Genomic DNA, 20,633 nt, shown 5'->3' with positions numbered 1-20,633 from the left:
GAAGGGTCCCATTTACCTTGGCATCCACATCTTTTTAGTTTTAGTATATGTATATATGCAAATATCTAAATATTAAATATCTGAAGGGACACCTCCATTTCAGCAGCCTTCAGATATTCAAATATGCAGATATCTGCATAAATACATCACCTGAACTAAAAAGAAATGTTGACATCATGCTTTCTGGATGTGGATGCCAAGGTAAATAGGACTCTTCCTACTTGTAAATGGTGACACCATGCTTGCCAGACCTGAGTAAACACCCACAAATCTGTCTTACCCTCCAGCCATCCCCCCCCCCGCCCCCCCACCCCCGATCCTGATTCAGGGTGCAGGATACACATTTTAAACAACTATTTCCCCCTAAAAACTACAGAACAATTACTACAAAATAAAAAGAGATTAAAAAAAATATTAAAGCCCTCAGACACCTAAAAGGTGTGCTTCAGAATGATTAATGTCATTTGTTCAAACAGGAGCAGGATCAAAATGAGGATGAACTATTTTGCAGGTTTGGATTCAGCCTTTTTCAGATATCTAGGTTTTAGGGATTTGGATCTACAACTCTGACAGAAAGACATGCATTCTCTTTTATTTCTATCAACTCTGAAGTAAAACTTAATTAGCAAACCTCTCCTATATATTATCTTCTTTGCCATCATAAATCTAATTCTTAATCTATCATATTGTTATTAAATCAGAGCCAATGTAGCAGATTTTAAAAAGCAGTGTTCTGGCAGCATGCCTATTACTGGAGACGCTGGAAGTTATTAATATTTTTAACTGCAAATCCCAGAGTTCCCAGCCAGCATGTGGCTACAGTCATTTTGTCAAATAAATCATTTGGGCTGTCCAAAAAAACAAAGCAAAATACTTTCTGGCACAATGGAACATACTTTCTCAAAACTGTATAGATATGGATACCATATAAGTCCTTATTATGATCTGAAGTATTGGCCTGGTTTCTATCTCCACTACGTTACTGAAATTAGAGTTACCTCCACGATTAATATGAATTAATCCAGAACACAATTCTATGTTATTTGCTGTACAAAGGGTAGAATATGGCCTCTCTGCTTAAAGATGTTGCTCCAGCCTACAGTGACAAGTGGTCACGGTAGTGGAACAGCACAACATACTAATCTCCCTCTATTTTTGAAACCCTAATGACACTCATTTGCCTTACAATGGATGTAAAGTACAAGTCTTGACAAAACTTACAGAGGTCTTATTAGTACAACATTAGGGTGTCCAGTCAAATCAAAGTAAATGGCGACTAAGGAAGAAAATTAGTCCACTTCACTTCAACTGGCACTTGGCATTTCCAAAGTCAGAAAAATACTGAAGCACCCAGCTTCTATAACAACATAATGCATATATCAGTCATGTATAATCTCATCTTTCTTCAACTGAATTTATGTTGACAAATGGTAGGGCTCCAGGTAGGAAGGACTGAAGCCCTGAGTTTATTCCATCCCATCTCCTCTATTGGTTTCCTTTTTAAACTAATGCACGAAACGTTGCACACATTTCTGTACATATTTCTACCAATATAGGCATTTTGGCCACCCCTTTCTCTAATGCGCACATTCTTTTAATCAACTGCCCTCAGTACAATGTGGTTTTTTAAAATGTCATTTTCATCAATATATGAATTTCAGATGGACAATGGGGGAAGCTGATAGGAAGAAAATCAATTCATTTGAAATGTGGTGTTTGAGAAATTCTACAGATACAGTGTACTGCTAAAAGGACAAATAATGGGCCCTAGAGCAAATCAAGCCTGAACTCTTCCTAGAAGCCAAGATGACTAAGCTAAAACGTACTTTAAACATCATGAGAAAATATGGTCGAAAACACCCAGCCAAAATAATCCACTGGCTCAGTGCTAGGGAATTCTGGGAACTGTAATTTTGTGAGACATTTAGCCTTCTCTATCAGAGAACTCAGCTGTCACAATAAACTACGGTTCTCAGGATTTCCTAACACTGAACCAGGGCAATTAAAGCAGTCTCAAACTTGATTATTTCAGCAGTGTGCTTGGGACCTACAACTGACTAGAAAAGACAACTAGTAGTGAGCAGCAGGAAAAAAGGAAGACTGCATTCTAGGTATATAGTCTCAAGGAAGCATTTGGGCAGTATTACACAAGATCTAGACAGATGGATGGGTTTAAAGGTGAGTTTATGGGGCAAGGTTGCTATGATTAAAATGAACATTATCCCTTGAATTATTTATGTTATTTGTGGAATGCCTTTACTTATATCCTGCAAGTTATTTTGTTGTTGGGGGGGGGGGGGTTTCTTCCCCTTCTGGAAGATCAATTGAAAGGATGCAACTTCCAATTCAAGAACGAGGGTTGGGTTTTCAAGACCTTGCTGCAAATCACTGGGCATATTTGCTATCCTATACTAAATTTTGGATTGCTTTACCCAGAACAGATAACCCACCATAGTCAGTTTTAGAATTCGGTTTTTTGGCACCTTCATCTAAATGCATGGCATCAGGTTCTTGATTTGTTAAAATAGTATATTGCCTACAGTCTCCAAAGTTACAGCCATGTGGCAAATACTGTATTCCAGTTACAATTTGATCCATATGCCTACACTTGACTGATCCTAGGGTGAAATTCTAGTTTAAAGAATGGGGGGATTACAAATCCCAGAATTCCATAGTATTGAACCATGGCAGTTAAAGCAGGTTCAAACTGCAAACTATTTCTGCAGTGCAGATCAGACCAAAGTCTCAGATGTTAAAAAGAGATGATTTTATCACTAAGGGCTGTTTTAAAGAAGAAAAATCATCTCATTTTTAGCACCCAGAGACTTTGTCTTTTTTTCACCACTCAGGTAAGAATAAGTTGAAGTAAGATGTGTTGAACAGAAAATATCCAAAATCTACAAAGTTCAATCTAAAAAATCCAAAATTGTGAAGCAGGTATCCAAAGACCCTCTGATTTGTGGAAATATTGGCATTTTTGTCTTGTCTGCAAAGCACCATTTTAGCAAACATTTATTAATCTGAACACCCTTATCTTGTTTACCAGAAATTAGCTGACCAACCAAATTGGCTTTGAGATGGTTTCAAGAGATAATGAACAGATTTCAGATGATTCTTGGTAACAATGCATAAGAATCATTTTGATGTTGAGAGAGTGCCCAAAGAGTCAGAGGCTACTGATCATGTCATTTATGAAAACAGGGACAGCTGCTTTCTTGGAATTGCCGGAGTAACAGTATACATTGATTCAGTCTGCTTTCATAATGAACTCAAGGGATCAAAAGTTCAGAAAAGGGCAACCCAAAAGAACAGCAACCTCCTTAGGAAGAAAGGTTAGAACTAGCCACCAAACTGCCCGGAGAATCGAAAAAACAACATTTCAAATAATGAGGTCTAAAGTTTACTGAAGAAAAATGTCAGCAAAAACAAGATTAAGAAATCTGGATAGAAATACATGCACCATATGAATGATATGATAATAAAACAACCATAAAGCCACTCATTTCACTGAACTAGATGGTGTCCCTATTTTATCTTTGGTCCTTATCCAAAATATATCACACTGTACCTAGGTCAGTCCTGTCAATCAGTTCTCTGGTTCAAAAAGCTCTGAATTCTTTCTTTCTTTCTTTCTTTCTTTCTGTAGTACCATCACTGTACGTGGTGCTTTACATGAAAAAGTACAAGAAAAACAGTTCCCTGCCTTCAGGCCTACAATCTAAAAACACAATACAAAATGAAAGCTGATAGCTGTGAGGGAGGGAATTATGTCTGGCAGATATTTCCTCTTCTTCTCTGGGCCAAGGCATGATGGAGCCATGCAGTAGCATCACTAGTGTTGGTATCACCCGGTGCAGTAACTCATGGTGTTACCCACCATTAACCTCCTCCCATTCCACACCATACAGAATCCTTAGTAATGTTTTTTGTACTAATGTTACTCATAAATCACAATTCCCATATATCACTGAAGATAATGGTAATAGTTGTGACATAAAACAACTTGTACAATTAAATTTACCTCTTTAAATTACAATATTATACACATCGCCTAAATATATTTACATGTATTTATGAATAAAGTGAAAATTTGGTAAGGCTTGATGTTTTTTCCCATTTTTTTTCTTTCTTTACACATTTAAATCTAACAAATTACAGTGGACCCTTGTTATACGGTTGGTTCCAAGATCCCCCATGGATAACAAAATCTGTGGATGCTCAAGTCCCATTAAATATAATAACATAGCAAAATGCTGTCCCTTATAAAAATGGAAAATCAAGGTTTGATATTTGAAATGTATACCTTTTTTGAAAATTTTCAAACCGTGGATGCTTGAATCCGCATATCAAAAATCCATGTATAAGAAGGGCCAACTGTAAAACCTTTAAACAGAACACATATCTAAAATGCTTTCTTGTACCATAATATCCATACTAATAAAGATTTCATTCATATGAATATTTATGTCTTCTTCTTCTTAGCTAATTATCATTATTTTATCATTTCCCTTTGTAATCTAATATCCTAAAACACATTTCTAATTGACACAATCACAGACGACTATTTCAAACCCCAACCTATTTTTCTTTAACGTCTCTCAGCTTATGGGTTATAAAGTTCTTGATCTTGACCAACAATAAAAATCATAATTATCATTCTTCTTTTTTACCATTTATAACCAGTACTCAATTATCTGATCCCACTTATTTTCTTTTTGATTTTTCTTATGTCTGTTTAACCAACTGGTTAACATATCTAATTCTTGCATGTCCATTAATTTTAATAGCCATTCATCAACTGATGATCAGTTTCTGGATCTATGTAAATTTATATGTTTACATTTATTTTAAAACCTGGGGCCTCTTCTTTCTCCTCGTACTAAGCCTCGCCCCAATCATACCATGTCTTCAATATTTTAAAGGAATGCAGGTGAATCCCACAATCTGTTTCTGCCAAAAGGCAAATGTTTGGGGAGAAGTGGTGTCATATCAAGTAGTGACACCCCTGCCGCCATGCCTGCCTGTTCTTCTTTCCTTCCAAGGCCAGGGCAGGGGCAGTTGGAATGGAGGGAGGGCCTTTCATCTGCTTCTGGTGGAACTTAATTCTTCTTTCTTTCAGGACTCCAGCTGTTTTTCTTCTGCCTCTCTGTAGCTTTGCCAGTCTACCTCTAGCTTTTAATACAGACTGATCCTCCAGTCCCTGCTAATTAGGAGAACAGTGACTTGCTTCCCTTTGCTGTTCAGAGTACTGTTTTCTGAGATAAAGACCTTAAGACATTTTGTTGAACTTTATCCCCTCCTTCCTCCTTGGCTGGCATTTTAACCTTTGCTGAACTTTTTCCTTGGCTTCTCTAGTTCCATACCCGAAGCTTTTGAATCTATTCTTACAAGTGAAACTGGTGGAGGAGGAAAGAAGAGAATTTTAATTCCATTTTTCAAAATCATAAAACTAAATAGCAAGACCTATTATGAAAAAAAAAGAAAAGAAAGTGTGGCTAGAACAAAGACTGAATGCTTTGGCAGAATTTGAGAAAAGCAGAAGCAAGTGAGAGGGATGTACCATTTTTATACTGATCCCAGTTTGTGACTCATTTCCTGGAACTGGTGTTCTGCTGTCTTCCTGTTCTTAGAAGAAGGGGAAATGAATCCTGAGCTAAATTAAGGGGTTGCCAACCATATATAAGAAATGCCCACATCAGAGTGTGGTGTGTTTTTCTCACTTTGCAGGAAAGCAAATTCTCTCTGATGTTTGTCTCTTGGATATTTTAAAAATTGAACTGTGCTTGTGTTCTCTTTTCTCTCTCTTTCTCTGCATACCACATGAGATACAGAATGGTGATGGGATGTGACTGACAGTTAAAATATAAGTAATCTTTAGAGTATATTTGCATTGTAATTTTTAAAAAAAACAGCCAAATTGTCTGAATAGCCATGATTTCCCCCCCATGGCTTTGTTCAAAGATAGTGTAATGACTAATATCTGATGCAAAGATAAATACTAAAATTAATTTTGTAGAGATGATGGCATAATAAGGCCTGAAAATTATAGCAAGATTTCTTATGTTGATTATAAAGAGAATGGAACTCTGCTGCTTTGAATGAAGAAAATGGTTTTGGAACATGAAAAATGATAACTAAAAAAAGCAGAATTACAAAACTTTGGACCTCCTGTGAATCAAACTAATAGTAATGTAATAAAATTTATTTGATCTTTGACCAGTATAAAACTAATAGTCATTCTTTTGTTATAATTTGGGGAAAGGGTGGAGTAAGGCAACCCTGAGGCAAACCTATCATGGGGATTTCTTGGCAAGATTTATCTGCCTTTGCCTTCCCCTGAGGCTGAGAGTATGTGACTTACCGAAGTTCACCCAATGGGTTTCCATGGCTGCAGTGGTATCACCAGGTTTACCGTCACCCTGTGAGAATGCCCTGAAAGTGCTGCCAGGAATGTGACAGACTGCCTGAACCCTCCCCCCCGACCCTTCCACTGCCTCCCTCACTTCTCCTGGCCACCTGTCTAGCACCCAACCATACCCTGAAGGCAGGAGGCCTGGCAGCTCAGCAAGTGAGTTAGTGGGAGGCGATGGAAGAGAAGTCAGGACTTTTCACTCATGCTTTTCTGCTGCCTTGGTTCTCTTGATGGAGAGAGCCACAGCAGTGGAGAAGTTGGAGTGAGCATGTTCCCACCCTACATCTCCATTCCTATAGCTCCTTTGGCAGAGAGAGGCACAGAAGTGGGGAAGCTGGAAAGGGCATGCACCTGCCCTTTTTTCTTCATGTCCTTAGCACCCTCAGAAAAGAGAAGCATGGCAATGGAGAAGGGGTGGGCACCAGTGGTGTGATTTCAAGATCACTGCAGCCGCTGGTGCTCAACCATTCAGGTTTCTCCGTAGCCATGGCTCTCTCAACCAAGGAAACCAATGCAGTAAAGAAGAAGTAGCAGGCATTGGCAGATGCAGTGATGTGCTGCTACTGACCAGCAGCTGGCAGGATGGGAAGCATCCCATGGTGCTGCTGCTGATGTTCCCCGCTGGCTAATTGTCCCACAAGATCTGAAAAGAGCTGCCAAGTGACAGCAGCACCACATCTGCAGCAGGTGCAAGGCCTGGCAGGATGTCACCCCCCTGAGGTGTCACCCAGTGCAGTTTGCAACCCCTCCCCTCAACCCTTCCAGTGAAGCACACCTGAGAGTGGGTTCAAACCCTGGACTCCACAGTCATCGTCCAGTCCTCAGACTGATACACCATGGTGGTTCTCTGTTGTGTTTACAACAAGACAGTAGAGTATTACAATTATTCCACTCTCAATGGCTGTAATATAAGTATAACTACATGGATAAAACTGTTGGTTGATTATGATAATACAGTGGTGCCTCGGGTTACGAAAGTAATTCGTTCCGCGGCCGCTTTCGTAACCCGAAAAGCCTTCGTAAGCCGAATTGCCATAGGCGCTAATGGGGAAAAGCCGCGTTTCGTGCGAAAAAGCCGAAAAAAGCACCAAAAATTTTCTTCGTAACCCGAAAAAAACATTCGTAACCCGGAACAATGATTTCCAATGGGATTTTTTCGTATCCCGAAAATTTCGTAACCTGGGTATTTCGTATCCCGAGGTACCACTGTACTGATGTTTTCATGCCTCTTTCTTAAAATCCTGTTATATGTACCTTGAGTGGTATGATGTTGGATATGCTAGCAACTATGATGCAATCTGTTATATTGGATGACCTGCTGTGTAGCAGATATGTCAGAAGAGGTCTGGCCCAGGATATTTTGCTGAAAAAAATTGCATAAACATATACTCCCTCCCACTGTAAAAATACAATGTAAAAAAGGAAAAACAAATAAATGCCTTCTTTTCTCTTGCTTCCAAAATGCCCTAATTCTACAGTTGGCCTTGATTCAGAATGGAAATACAGGGTTGTGTGACATTTGGAACTTAGCTGGTCCACTGAAAACTATGTTCATGCACTTGGAAATAAGTCTGGACCTTGTGTTTGTTTATGTGTATGTGTGTTTAAGTTGCCAGTTGACTTATGTCAATCCTATGAATTTTGCCAGGATATCTCAGGTAAGAACTACTAAGAGGTGGTTTTGCCAGTTCCTTCCTCTGAAATATAACCTACAGCACCCAGTATTGGTTGGCAATCTCTTCTCTGAATCCTAACCAGGGTTGACCCTGCTTAGCTTCCAAGATCAGATGGCATCTGGTGCCTTTAGAGTACAGTGGGTCCTTGGGATGGTCAAGTCTCATTAAATACAATGGCATAGATAAATGGTGCCCCTCATATAAAATGGCAAAATCAAGATTTGCTTTTTGGAATGTGTACTTTTAAAAATATTTTCAAGCCATGGATGGTTGAAGGCTTTACATATTTTACTAGGAGCAGTGCCAAAATACAGTGGACCATCCATATCCATGGATTCTTTATAAATGGATTTGGAGGGCCCATTGTATTTAGGCACTTGCTCCTAGTTAAATATGAAAAGCCTTCATTACAAAATGTTGAGACAGCAAATATCTGCTCAAGATGGTGCTTAGAGAGTGACACATCTGAGTGCTTTAGAGGACAAGTACACAATAGCCCTATGTAAAAGGTTTTGAGATTGCATTAAGAATTATATACAGGGTATGGATGATGACAGTGGTGGTGATGACGGTGATGATGATGACAATGATGGAGTAAGAACATTAGAAACATAAGGATAGGAAACTGGGGAAAAGCATGTCCTCCCAACCCAAAATAAATCTCACACAGATCACAAAGTGACATAGCATGCTTGAGTGAGGCTTTGAGGAAGTAAAAGAATGCAACAAGCATAGCACAAGGAGCAGTTGCTGTCTTTTCCTGGCAGATTTCCTGTACTTTCAGCAATTGTCCAACAAGCAAAAATCCACTTGCTGAACTTTTTCCTAATTCAGGAGCTGCAGTGCTGAGAATAATGTCAGCTCTTGGATTTCTGCCTGCCTCTGCAGCTGTTCAAGGGACAAGAGCCCCGCCAAAGGAAAAGTGGAAATTCAAGCCACACGTTCCTGGGAGTTCAACATTCAACAGAACTCATGGGGCCATTCTCTTGAGCGGGCATGTTTTAGAATGGAAGGAAAGCCAGTAATTTACAGACTTGTTAAAATCTGTTTTTACAGACACGTTTTTGTATATCACCAGCAACCTGCCAAACTGCAGCCATCATAACACTGAAACACTGAAAATGCAAAAAACAACACAATGGCCAGTATCCAATGGCATTATTCCAGTAGCTCAATCACCATAGTGCTAACAGAAGCCTATGCACAAGGGAGGGGAGAGATTCCAACAGTTTTTGTTTGGACAACTATATGGCAGTGCCTTTGTCTTAGGGCTTGTCTGCATTATTAAAATACACCTCATTCCTATGGAATAGAATGAGATCTACTTGCAGGAGTTTGGTCTTGGGGTGGTGGTGAAAAACTCCTTAAACTCTGCAGAGAAAGACTTTGTGGTTCTTACAAGAGTATCTGCGGCAATCTGCAGAAATGTGCATTATTTCATACATAGTCATGGATTACAACAGAAGGAAAGTGACTACATGTGGATTTGCACCAGAAAGTTAAGACAATTAACTGTCGATGCAAAAGTGTGAAACTCCTTAGCAATTCTCATAATACACTTGCATGTAGACTAGCCCTTAATTGTTGGGGATGACAGAGATGCTTGAGTGTGAGCTAAGCTGCCAGCCAATTTTAGTGTTATGGAAGCCTTCTGTACCACCAAAATTGGCCGGCAGTGCATGCCCAGGGCATGGATGATGATCAGGCGGCAGCTCAGCAGCAATTTACTATGTGATAACACCAATTTTTCCCTGTTCCGACCCGATTCCGTCCCATGCGTGGCCAGGGCAAAAATGGATATGCAATAATCTCCCTAGACAAAGGTTACTGGGTCTGCTTATATTTTTACTTCTTCTCATGTTTTGTTAGCTCCTCCAAGGAAGAGAAGAAATTTTGGCCTAGTTTCAAAGGAGCAGGCAGTAAGCAAATCTCTGTCTCTTTTCGCTAGTTACTGGTAGTTATATCTAGATCTATCTGGCTTTTTTATTTCAGAGTACTTCCCTTAATAGGGATTAGTCTTCTTACTTAATAAAGCAGACAACATGATTGCTTTCCAGGGAAAACAGGCAAGCTTTTTAATTAGTCTGATATTTAAAAGGACTCAGTCTGCATATATGCAGTCTGTGAATCCCCACATGCTGGATTTTCACACATATATATAAACAGGGGCTGAAATTCTCTTGAAAGTAAAGATTATGCCAACATCTGATGTAAATTATCTTGTCCAGTAGCACATTATAGTCCTCTGTATCATCCATGTGCTACTGTTTGTAAAAGTGGGAAATCAATGTAGCTTCACTAATATAGTTTTCCTCTTCCAGTGGTATGCTAGATTTAGGCCAGAATCTGTAAAGCAGATCGAAAGGACATATAGAACTACTTGTTTACCTATCAACACAGTTCTGTCCTTTTGCCTCTAATGTTACTGGTGGGGTCAGGGACGTAGCCGGGGGGGGAGATCTGGGGGTCCGGACCCCCCCTTCCATTAGAAAAATGAATGGTGTGTGCTGCTGCGCCGCCGCACTCAAGCCCCATTATAATGGTGGCACTTAGTCTGGACCCCCCCCCTTCCTAAAATCCTAGCTACACCCCTGGTGGGGTCTCCTTCTTTGGACGTTTTTAAGCAGAGGCTGGATGGCCATCTGTTGGGGGTGCTTTCATTGTGTATTCCTGCATGGCAGGGGTTTGCAATGGGTGGCCCTTGTGGTCTCTTCTAACTCTATGATTCTATTATTCTACAGCTACTACTATTACTAGTATTCTGTCTATGAGTAAAATAATGCATAGTACGGTTGTCATAAGTTGGAAATGATTTGAAGACACGCAGCAGCAAAGCATGACAGGACACCCTGGTCCCAAGTGATACATCACTTTTGATGCTAGGAACAAGATTTTGAACTTGGATTGCTACAAGGTGCTGCAGTCATGCACGTGGAATTGGTATGAGAGTGCCACTAGCTGCTCTGTCTCCAGCAGCTAAATTGTCTTGGGTGGCCTTAGCCCTGCAGTATGAAGGTGCCCTCTCATTTGTCTACCACCCCGCACTCTCAGAACAACAGGCAAATTATTACTCGAACACCCTAAGGTGAGACTGGCGACTACCTATCAAAGAGCTTATACAGCAGTAGCTCCTACTCTCTGGAATGCTCTTCCTGAAAAGATCCGCCTCAGTGGAACAGTGGAAGCCTTTAAAAAGGCATTAAAAACCTACCTCTTCCTACAAGCTTATCCTCCCAACTCCCTGTAGTGAAAATACTCCCCAATTGACTATGTTGTATATATATCCTTCAATTTTAATATTGTTGGATTGCATGTTTTTAGATAATTATGCTGGATTGAAAATTGTATTATTGTTCTTAATTTGCTTTTATTGTATTATGACATTGGTCATATTTTATCTGCTGTTCACCGCTTTTATCTACAAGGAAAAGCGGTATATAAATAAACAATTTATTTATTATTTATACCTGATGGCCAGAGGACCTAATCAACTGACCCTAAACACCAATTCCAGTCCATCACCAGGCCCCCAAAAGGGTAGACCTAAGCAACTTTCCTCTGAGCTATGAGAACTGTAGAAATACTTTCTGGTTTTGTGTCCAGCAGATGGCTACCCATGTCTTGAACAACTTCCTGAAGTGATGTTGGGACAGCAGTGAGAAAATAGCTCAGCATTTGGCTGTCAGTTTAAAATATTTGGCTGGTACAAATGAGAATGTGATTCCTTGGCAGGAAAATGACACTGCAGAGACTTAACAAGAGGATACCAGAAGGGTCAAGTAGGAGCACAAGTCCTCTCCAAGCTTAATGAAAGTTTCTGTCGATGCTTGGAATATGAAGGTTTCATTTTGTTTCTTTTTTATTCCCCACCCACTGTATACAGGCAGCTGTTGTAGACTTAGATCTGTTTCATACTATGTAGTCATACCACTTTTATTCCACTTAACTGACATGACTGCATCCTATGGAATTCTGGGATTTGTAGAGTGGCATAGGGCTGTAATTGTTCACTGATTTTCTTTTTAAATGAAGCAAAAAGTAATTTTATCAATTTTCATTCTTTTTCCAAAAAAGGAATGAAACAAACTGGCAGAAGGGGCAGCTTGAAACCACCCCTTCTGAAGATGGATTGTGGCCCCAATCTGCCTTTTTCAGACAGTGAAAGGGCAGTTTTTCCTGGCCCACTGCAGCCCAAAACTGGGTTCCAGACGCTGCAGTAGAATGCGGCATGTAATCGCTGTACCGCCATAGCATATTGAAGGCACCCATGTCTGGGTTGGGCTTCAGGGCAGCGTGGGAGCATGTGGCATATAAACACCGTACTCCTAAGCTAGCCAGACAGCAGCTTTTACAGCCGATCTGTTCCAGCTCAAATTCTCCAAGAACCATGCAGTTTTTAAAGCCTATTCACAATACAGGACTCATACAGGAAAAATTCACATCTGGCTGTTTTGAACAGAAATATTTTGTACAAAAAACATTATTTTCTGTGGAGAAAATGGTCCCTGTGCAGAATATATTGTTTTCTCTCTCTCTCTCTCTCTCTCTCTCTCTATATATATATATATATATATATATGAGATCTTTATTAAAGTTTGTATACATTTTTTCTATAAAGAAAAGAGAAGACAAATCCGTCTAGCAACATAGTGATACAATATAAGATATCATCAAATAGGCTAAACAACTAAACTAACCCTATATAGAAATGCACCATGAAGATTACATTTAATAGATCAGTTAGCGCCTCTGCACTTCATGCTTCCAAAAGAAATTTCCATTTTTGTTTATATTGCTGCAGTGTTCTACCATTTGCTATCATAGATAAATTATCCATTGATGCAAGTTCATGTATTTTTGTTTCCCATTCTTTTACTGAAGGACCATGGGATTTCTTCCAATACTTTGCATAGACTAGTCGGGCAGCCGTTATCATGTAAATTAATTTGCTGGAATCGTCCAAATTTAACTTCAGTTTGTCAGTATCAATTATATTCAAAAGAAATAGTTCAGGAGAAAAGGGTACACATTTTTGCATATATTTTGTAATGTTCTTATGTATATTTTTCCAATTTTTTTTTACAACTTTACATTGCCACCACATATGAAACAGCGAACCTGCGGCTTTCTTACATATAGAATATATTGTTTTCTGAACAAACTACCAGGTGTAAACTTTGCTTACAATGTCACAAAATGTTTCTAGACTGCAATCCGATTTACTGCACAGAAAACAATATCTTCCCTGCAAAAAATGCTGTTTCCTGCACACACAAAAATACTGTTTTCTGTGCAAAACAACCACATGCCTATTTTGCTCAGAATGAGTTTACTCTATTCTTGGAATCCAAAGAATAGGACCTAGAGCAATGGATTTAAACTACAGGAAAAGAGATTCCACCTCAACATTAGGAGGAACTTCCTGACAGTAAGGGCTGTTCAACTGTGGAACACATTCCCTTAGAATGTGGTAGAGTCTTCTTCTTTGGAGGTTTTTAAATATAGTCTGGATAGCCAGCAGTCAGGGGTGATTTGATTGAGATTTCCTACATAGCAGGGGGTTTGACTGGATGGCCTTTGTGGTCTCTTCCAATTCTACGATTCTATGATTCCCAAACAGTGAAGATTGCACTATGGCGCATGTCTTGAAATTATGTTTCTGTCTTGCACCGAATAAAAGAAGATTCTCACAGCAGCTGGTAAAACACATTTTCACTGGTAAAACGCCAGTAAAATGTCAGGGAAATGCCCGTGAGTGAAAGCCTGATGCGCTTCTGAAATGTCAGGGAATCGTCCCCTCACCTTGCGGAGTAGCAATTTCCTATGAACAGAAATTTTGCAGTCATAGGAAATTGTTGTTCCGCAAACTATTCAAAGACGCTAAAGACAAGGGGATGATTCCCTGACGTTTCAGAAGCACATCAGGCTTTCACACATGCATGCTGGTGTGAAAATCTTCAAAGACAACAAAATAAAATTTATTACTGGATTAAAACCACATTGTTTTAATCCAGTGTAAACAAAATTGTGCCCCATAGCTCAAAAGAAGACAAAACGAATCCTGGCAAAGAGAACAGATTGCCTCCATCACAATGCATTCTGGGTACCCCTTGTTGCTTCCGCAGTAGTGCGAATGAAGCATAATTAACTTTTGCACTCTCGCAATCACGCTTCATTCGTGCTATTGAGAAGCCATTCACAGTACTTCCCCATGAATGGTTTGTTGCTGGAGCATTCCTAGTTCTCCATTTAGTGGCTGGTAGGAGAACAGGGAAGAGATGGATGCACAATGACATCACCACCCTCTACAACCCCCACAGGACCCCTGGAAGGATCTGGACAATGTCTTTGATGCTGCATACCCAGCTATAAGCACATAACCAGACACTTCTCCACTCCCCACCTCCACTGGCCAGTGAATGGCTGTGTTGGGGGGCATAAGAAAGGCACTATTACTTCACTTAATCTACACACTATACTTCTATTGATGCAGCCTAGAATCGCATTGGCCTTTTTAGCTGCTGCATCACACTGTTGATTCATGTTCAACTTGTGGTCTACTAGGACTCCTACATCCCTTTCACATGTAGACTTGTTAAGCCAGGTGTCCTCCATCCTATATCTGTATGTTTCATTTTTTTGTGCCTAAGTGCAGTACCTTACACCTCACTGTTGAAATTAATTTTGCTAGTTTTGGCTCAGCTTTCTAATATATTATGGTCATTTTGATTTTTTATCCTCTCTTCTGGGGTATTAGCTACTCCTCTTAATTTGATGTCATCTGCAAATTTGATAAGCATGCCCTACAATTCCCACCATCCCCAGACAACAGGCTATTGAGTATGCTAACTGGGAGCAGTGAGAGTCATAATCCAACATATCTGGAGGATACAGGGCTGAAGAAGGCTGACAGAAATCATCTCTCCCTGCTGTGGTCACTGTCAGAGGGGCTTTAGTTGCTTGGTTTCCATAAGAAAGGAACCCCAGGTCTGTTTTAGAATAATATGGAATGTTAAATGGAAGTATGCTTTGAACTGTAATGTCTACTAGCAAAGCACAAAGATTCATTGACAAGAGGTAAAGGCCATGGCTATTAAGATAGCAGCATCTCTTTGCCTCTCTCTCTTCTCTCTCCCTCTGAGTGCTGTAAAATAAGCTACTGACCTGAGAAGTTAAAAGATGCATTTAAACGAATTTGCAGGCTGCAAAAAAAGCTGTCACATTCTCACTTCCCAGATAACCAATACGCCCGCATGAACTTTGCTATATAAAATTGCCAGTGAGTTACAAGAACTGCAGGACTCCCAGGAAGAAACTGTGATCTGTAAATAGCCACTGTGAGCATCACAGTTCATAGTTATGATGGTCCTTTGTTCGCCTGATGAAACTGTTGGAGAAGCACACAGGCCTGAACGCTAGCTCTGGGTGCACAGAGAGGAGGGATGGAAAAGAATTCCCTTGAATTTGACTGTCTCCACAAAAGGCACTTTTTCACACCTCCCAAGATTTGTTGTGAGTGGAAATTTACTTAACTTTACGAATGTGCACATTTTAAAGGCTCCTGGGGCTTTTTTGAGAACTAAAGTGTGGCCAAATGATACACTCATTTTTAAATGAGAATGAATAAAATGGGAAGACAAAAATAATATCTTTTAACTCAAAACAGAATAAAGAAAATGAGGTGGAATTTGCTGAAATGTAATTAATTAAGGCTTGGAAAGATTTCTATATTTTTCATACAGGCATATATTGTTTTAATAGTGAACCCCACAGAGAAACACATTCACCACACTGGGTACGTATGTACCACACTGTGCCCATTTGTTCCAGTAGCCACCACACAGTGATTATTGGCCAGCATTTGGGCTACTTGTGACAGCAGCTGCCCAAAGTGCTGAAACTGTTTTTTGGATAGGGCTCAGCACATTGGATAGCTCCTTTAAAGTCTGGACTAAAATCCAGACTGACATGGAAGTCACTAGCCATCACTGATGTTTTTCCTCAACTGAAGTAGAAAGGAAGACTGCACCTACATACAAATAGCATGCTAAGCAACTGCCACTGCACTCTAACTATGAAATGTGGGCACATGACAAGCTAGGCTTTTTCATCTTCCCTGGCTTCTTGTTATGTCATCTGAACTGCTCAGTTATAAGCTTTCCTTATATCTAAAAGAAATTCACTGAAAACCCTTTACACTGATGAAAAGAAAGCATGGATTTTGATATCAGCTCCTGCTAGCCTTTCAGTACATTATATACAACAACAAAGTTTAACAATTTTTTATTTGTGCACATAGGTACACACAAAAAATGTGTCATGTCATCTCTGGTTATAAGATCAAAGTAACTTTTTTAGCTTCAAGACTATTTGGAAACTGATAGAAATTCAGATTGGTCTATTTGAAAAGAGCAATTGTAAGGGCACCTTGAGTAGTTTTTTGTGGGTTTTTCAGGCTATGTGGCCATGTTCTAGCAGAGTTTCTTTCTGACGTTTCGCTAGCATCTGTGGCTGGCATCTTCAGAGAATGCTTTGCCTGGAAAAATTGGCCACATAGCCCAAAAAACCCACAAAAAACTATGGATGCCGGCCATGAAAGCCTTCGACTTTGCACCTTGAGTAATTTGGTCCTCTACCTTGCATGGTCCACTTTGTCACCTCAGGAGTCTTCATGCTGCCACACATTTAGAGGCGGGCCATGGTATAGCTATATGCCTTAGCATCTGTTTGGGCCTTTCTTCAATTTCCCCACCAGTTTGTTTGTCATGTTTCCCTATAGCTCTCCAAGTGAGATACTTCCATTCTGTTTTGCAGTCTCTAGCCTGGATGTACCTTTTCCGGTTCTCTGTGACTGAACTTTTTCATTTATAAGTTTTAATTGTATGCACATTCATTGAATTATTGTCTTTCACCAATCTATGGTTTGCTTGATTTTTGCACATTGTGAAGGTCTAGATATGGCACATGACACAAAATAACAGTTCTGTTTCCACTTATTTTACCAGGACTTGTGGCAAGGAGCAGTCCAAAGCTATCTCCTCTCCCATTTACAAAGAATAAAACACAGGTAAGAGTATAATAACATAAGTTGAGTATAATAACACAGGTCTTCCAAGAAATACACTTGCTTCCAGTTTCCTTCTGAGCTCAATTCAAGGTGCTCTTTTGACCTACAAAGCCCTAAACAGTTTGGGACCAGCATATCTGAAAGATTGCCTCCTTCCTTATGAGTTTGTCCAAAATTTAAGATCCACAGCAGAAGCCCTGTTACATGGCCCATCATCTCATGAGGTTAGGTTTGCATACATGTGTGGCAGGGCTTTCTGCACCTTAAAGCCCTGACTATGGAACTTCTTGCCAAGGGAAGTTAGGCTGGCTCCATCTGTTTTGAGCTTCTGGCAGTCAATTAAAATGGCATTGATCCACATGGTCTGTCATGATAGGCGGCATCTCCACTGCAAAAATGTTTTCAACAGAATGGTTTCAAAAACTGTATTTGCACTGCAGAAATAATGATGCTTGATACCATTAACTGCTACGGCTCAATGCTATGGAATACTGGGATTTGTAGTTTTGTGAGATATTTAGCCTTCCCTGTCAGAGAGTTCTGATGCCACAACAAACTACATATCCCAGAATTTCATAGCATTGAGCCATGGCAAGTAAAGTGTTGTCAAACTGGATTATTTCTGCAGTGCAATTGCAGGCTTTGAAACCAATCTGTTTTAATTTTAAAAAAAATATTTTAAGAAGTAATTTTAGTTTGTGTTTAAAAGTTCTTAGAAGGTATTTCAGTTTGTTTTTGAAGTTTTATCTCTGTAGGGTACTTAAATATATTTGCCTTACCTCAGGGGCCCTGGTGAAGTGGAAGGTAATATTTAAATACTTCAACTAAATAAATAATATAATCTGTACTTTGCTTAAAACACTGGATTTATGTTTTTCGGTTCCTTTCTAAGCATGCATTTTTATTCTTCTTGATGTTAGCAGTGTGGAAAGGATCTATAATATTTAAGAATCTACCACTCCATCACTGTGTCAAAGCAAGGTATGTAAACCATGGCAACATTCTCTGACTGAATCCTTTGTGAGTAATATATGTAATTGAGCTATTCAAGTTTCTTGTCTCTTGTTGAAGCTCAATCCACAGTAAGAGATCTGGCCAGTTTATGGCTGCACATATCAATCACATCCATTGCAAAGCATTAGGTCTGAGATTATTTAAGGAGTTATCCTGTCTGGGGTATTACAGCCACTCCTGTCCCATTCACACACTGCAAGCAATGCTATAGAAATGATGAACCCGCATGTGTGAAATAGCTTTCTGCCTTCACTCTGTGTACACGTGTCTGCAAACATGGAAAAGGATGCTTCTCTTCTACAGGAAGCTATCTTGTAAAACAAAAAGCCCCCCATTCCTAAATGGCCCTTTCAAAGACTCAACCCCTCCATGTATATTCCTCCTTCTATTCAAGGATTATCACAATATCCTATCCAAGCAAAAATGTTCAGTGTAGTCCCCTCTCAGACCTCTGCATGTTACCCCATTCTGCCCTCCCCATGCACTTAATGGCCATACAGGCAGGATAGGAAGTGATGTTTCCCTGAGCCTGCGCTTTTTATGTACCCATAGTGCAGATGTGCATGTACCCCAGCCACCACAACTAAATCATCTTGAGAAATCTTGGTCTGAAAGAATCCATGAATTGGCCTCCAAGTCTACTATATGCTGGGAGAGGGGATGTTTAGAATAGGAAAGGATCAACAGACTTGCCTAAAATGCTATCCTACGTGAGTTCACATGCCAAGATGTATCACCAACTTGGCCCATGGCACCTTGTTCCACCACAGACAGTATCTGTTTCTTCTAGTAATCTTCACACCAGTCACCCAGCATCAAGTGAGGCAGATGTTCTCAGGGGAGGGGAGACACCACACGCCAGTGTCTAAGAGGTACATCTCTTAAGAACATGGGTAGTGGTTCCATGCTGCCCAAGCATATCTTATGCGGTGTATGCAGTGGTTTTAAAGGCTTTTTAAAAGATTTTTTTAATGGTTTATGGTTTTATAAAATACACACACACAATAACAACAACACACAACATTCTTCCCTGATTGTTCCCTGTGTCAAAGGACTTACTAAACACCATTCAACGGCTTGCTGATACATTCCAGTCATCATCATAGTTTGAATCCAACAACTGCTTTGGGCAAGGCTGAAGCAAATAAAGTGGGGAGGTATACTCACATTCCTTTAAGTCGTTGCCACATTTTCTCAGTGTGGCCTCCTATCGGATACCTCAGTGGAGCGCTGTCCACTCCTTGGTTTGTCTCAGTACCTGTGGATCCCATGGTGCCCACTGTACCACAGTAGCAACAGAACTGGTGTCAAGCTCAGCAGCAACAGAGAGGGGAAGCCTTCTCCAGACCAGCACAGACACCGGAAGATCCGCACATGTTAGGCAGCAGATGCTCTCATCTCTGTCAAAACCTATCAGGATTACAGAAGGGCCGAGGGAAGCGTCTGCTTCAATTGCTTATTCACTTGGCTAGCCAAATCCGCACTCTCACTGTCCGTTCCCTCCTCCCCACTGCCACGTCGGCCCCTTAAGCACACAGCTCTTCTGACCTCAAAATAAAAGATTAATCCAATGAGGCAGAAAATGTACCTCTGACTGCTGCTGATGCTCTGTCCTTCTCCACCACCACACACACATAAACACTTTGCACCACTTGTCTCAGTTGAGTCACTGGAGTTCGGTCGCTCTCAAAATGTCCAGGAATCTCTGGCCATGACAGAATCAATGTGAGCATCTCAAGTGGTCCAAGAGGGAGAGAAAGATGCCTGCTTTCAAAGCAAGGATGCAGTCAGGAAGCAGGTGGGTGAAGCCAATCCCAAGTCTGCAACCGCTTTGCAAAAAGAAGCATCTGCCTAAATAGTGCCGTGTTTGCCTCTTTTGAGTGGATCTTGAATTGCTCCTTGAAGAGAAAAAAAAACCACTTTGTGAGATGAATCAATGGAAAGCTGGCAGCATTGGCGTGTGCGGATCGCCCGCGTAAAAGGAAATTAGAGAGCTCTACAGGTTGCTATTGAAGGAGCATGCTCTAATTGCGACTATTCACCTTCTCCTAGCAACTCCGCACAGTGGGCGACTGTCAAATTAAAACAGATGAAAATGCAGCAGCTGCAACACAGACTGACTCCTTTGGGACAGTGGCATATGTGGCTCCAAACCAGGAGGTGTGGGGTAAAGAGATTCATGCTGAATTTTAGAGCGTGCCTTAAAAGAGGGGAGGGAATATTAATGACAAACAAAAAGCAGCTTGAATAAGACCTAATTGTTCTGCCAGTCCAAGAGGAGAGTGCCAACTCTCCATCGCTAAGCCAGCCTTGGCCTTTCAGCTGCAAGGCTGTAGATGAAGTTGCTGGAAAGAGGGAAGCTTAAGTCATCTTTACTTCCAGCTAGACATAATCATTGCTGAAGGAATTACACTATCTCTTCAGCCTAAACTTTTATATCACATTCAACTTGACTATGGAATAA

At 40.3% G+C, this 20,633-nt stretch overlaps 1 protein-coding gene across 2 annotated transcripts in view; it reads right to left on the bottom strand.

The window, feature by feature from the left end:
• Positions 1-20,254, bottom strand: part of PDE1A (phosphodiesterase 1A) — a 205,461-nt gene extending 185,207 nt beyond the window's left edge. The window contains exons 1-2 of one of the 2 annotated variants that reach the window (XM_042445749.1): positions 19,758-20,254; positions 19,337-19,579 (exon numbers count right to left, since the gene is read on the bottom strand). In XM_042445749.1, coding sequence (XP_042301683.1) covers positions 19,337-19,440 — 104 coding nt within the window. In that variant the 5' untranslated portion in view covers positions 19,441-19,579; positions 19,758-20,254. Of the gene's footprint in view, positions 1-19,336 lie in introns of both variants that reach the window. The other variant, XM_042445748.1, reaches the window with a different exon arrangement.
• Between the last annotated feature and the right edge of the window lie 379 nt (positions 20,255-20,633).

The sequence above is a fragment of the Sceloporus undulatus genome, chromosome 1, assembly GCF_019175285.1.
Source record: "Sceloporus undulatus isolate JIND9_A2432 ecotype Alabama chromosome 1, SceUnd_v1.1, whole genome shotgun sequence".
Lineage (NCBI taxonomy): Eukaryota > Metazoa > Chordata > Lepidosauria > Squamata > Phrynosomatidae > Sceloporus > Sceloporus undulatus.
The sequence above is the reverse complement of the archived record's forward strand: the minus strand, read 5'-3'. Positions and strand labels throughout refer to the sequence as shown.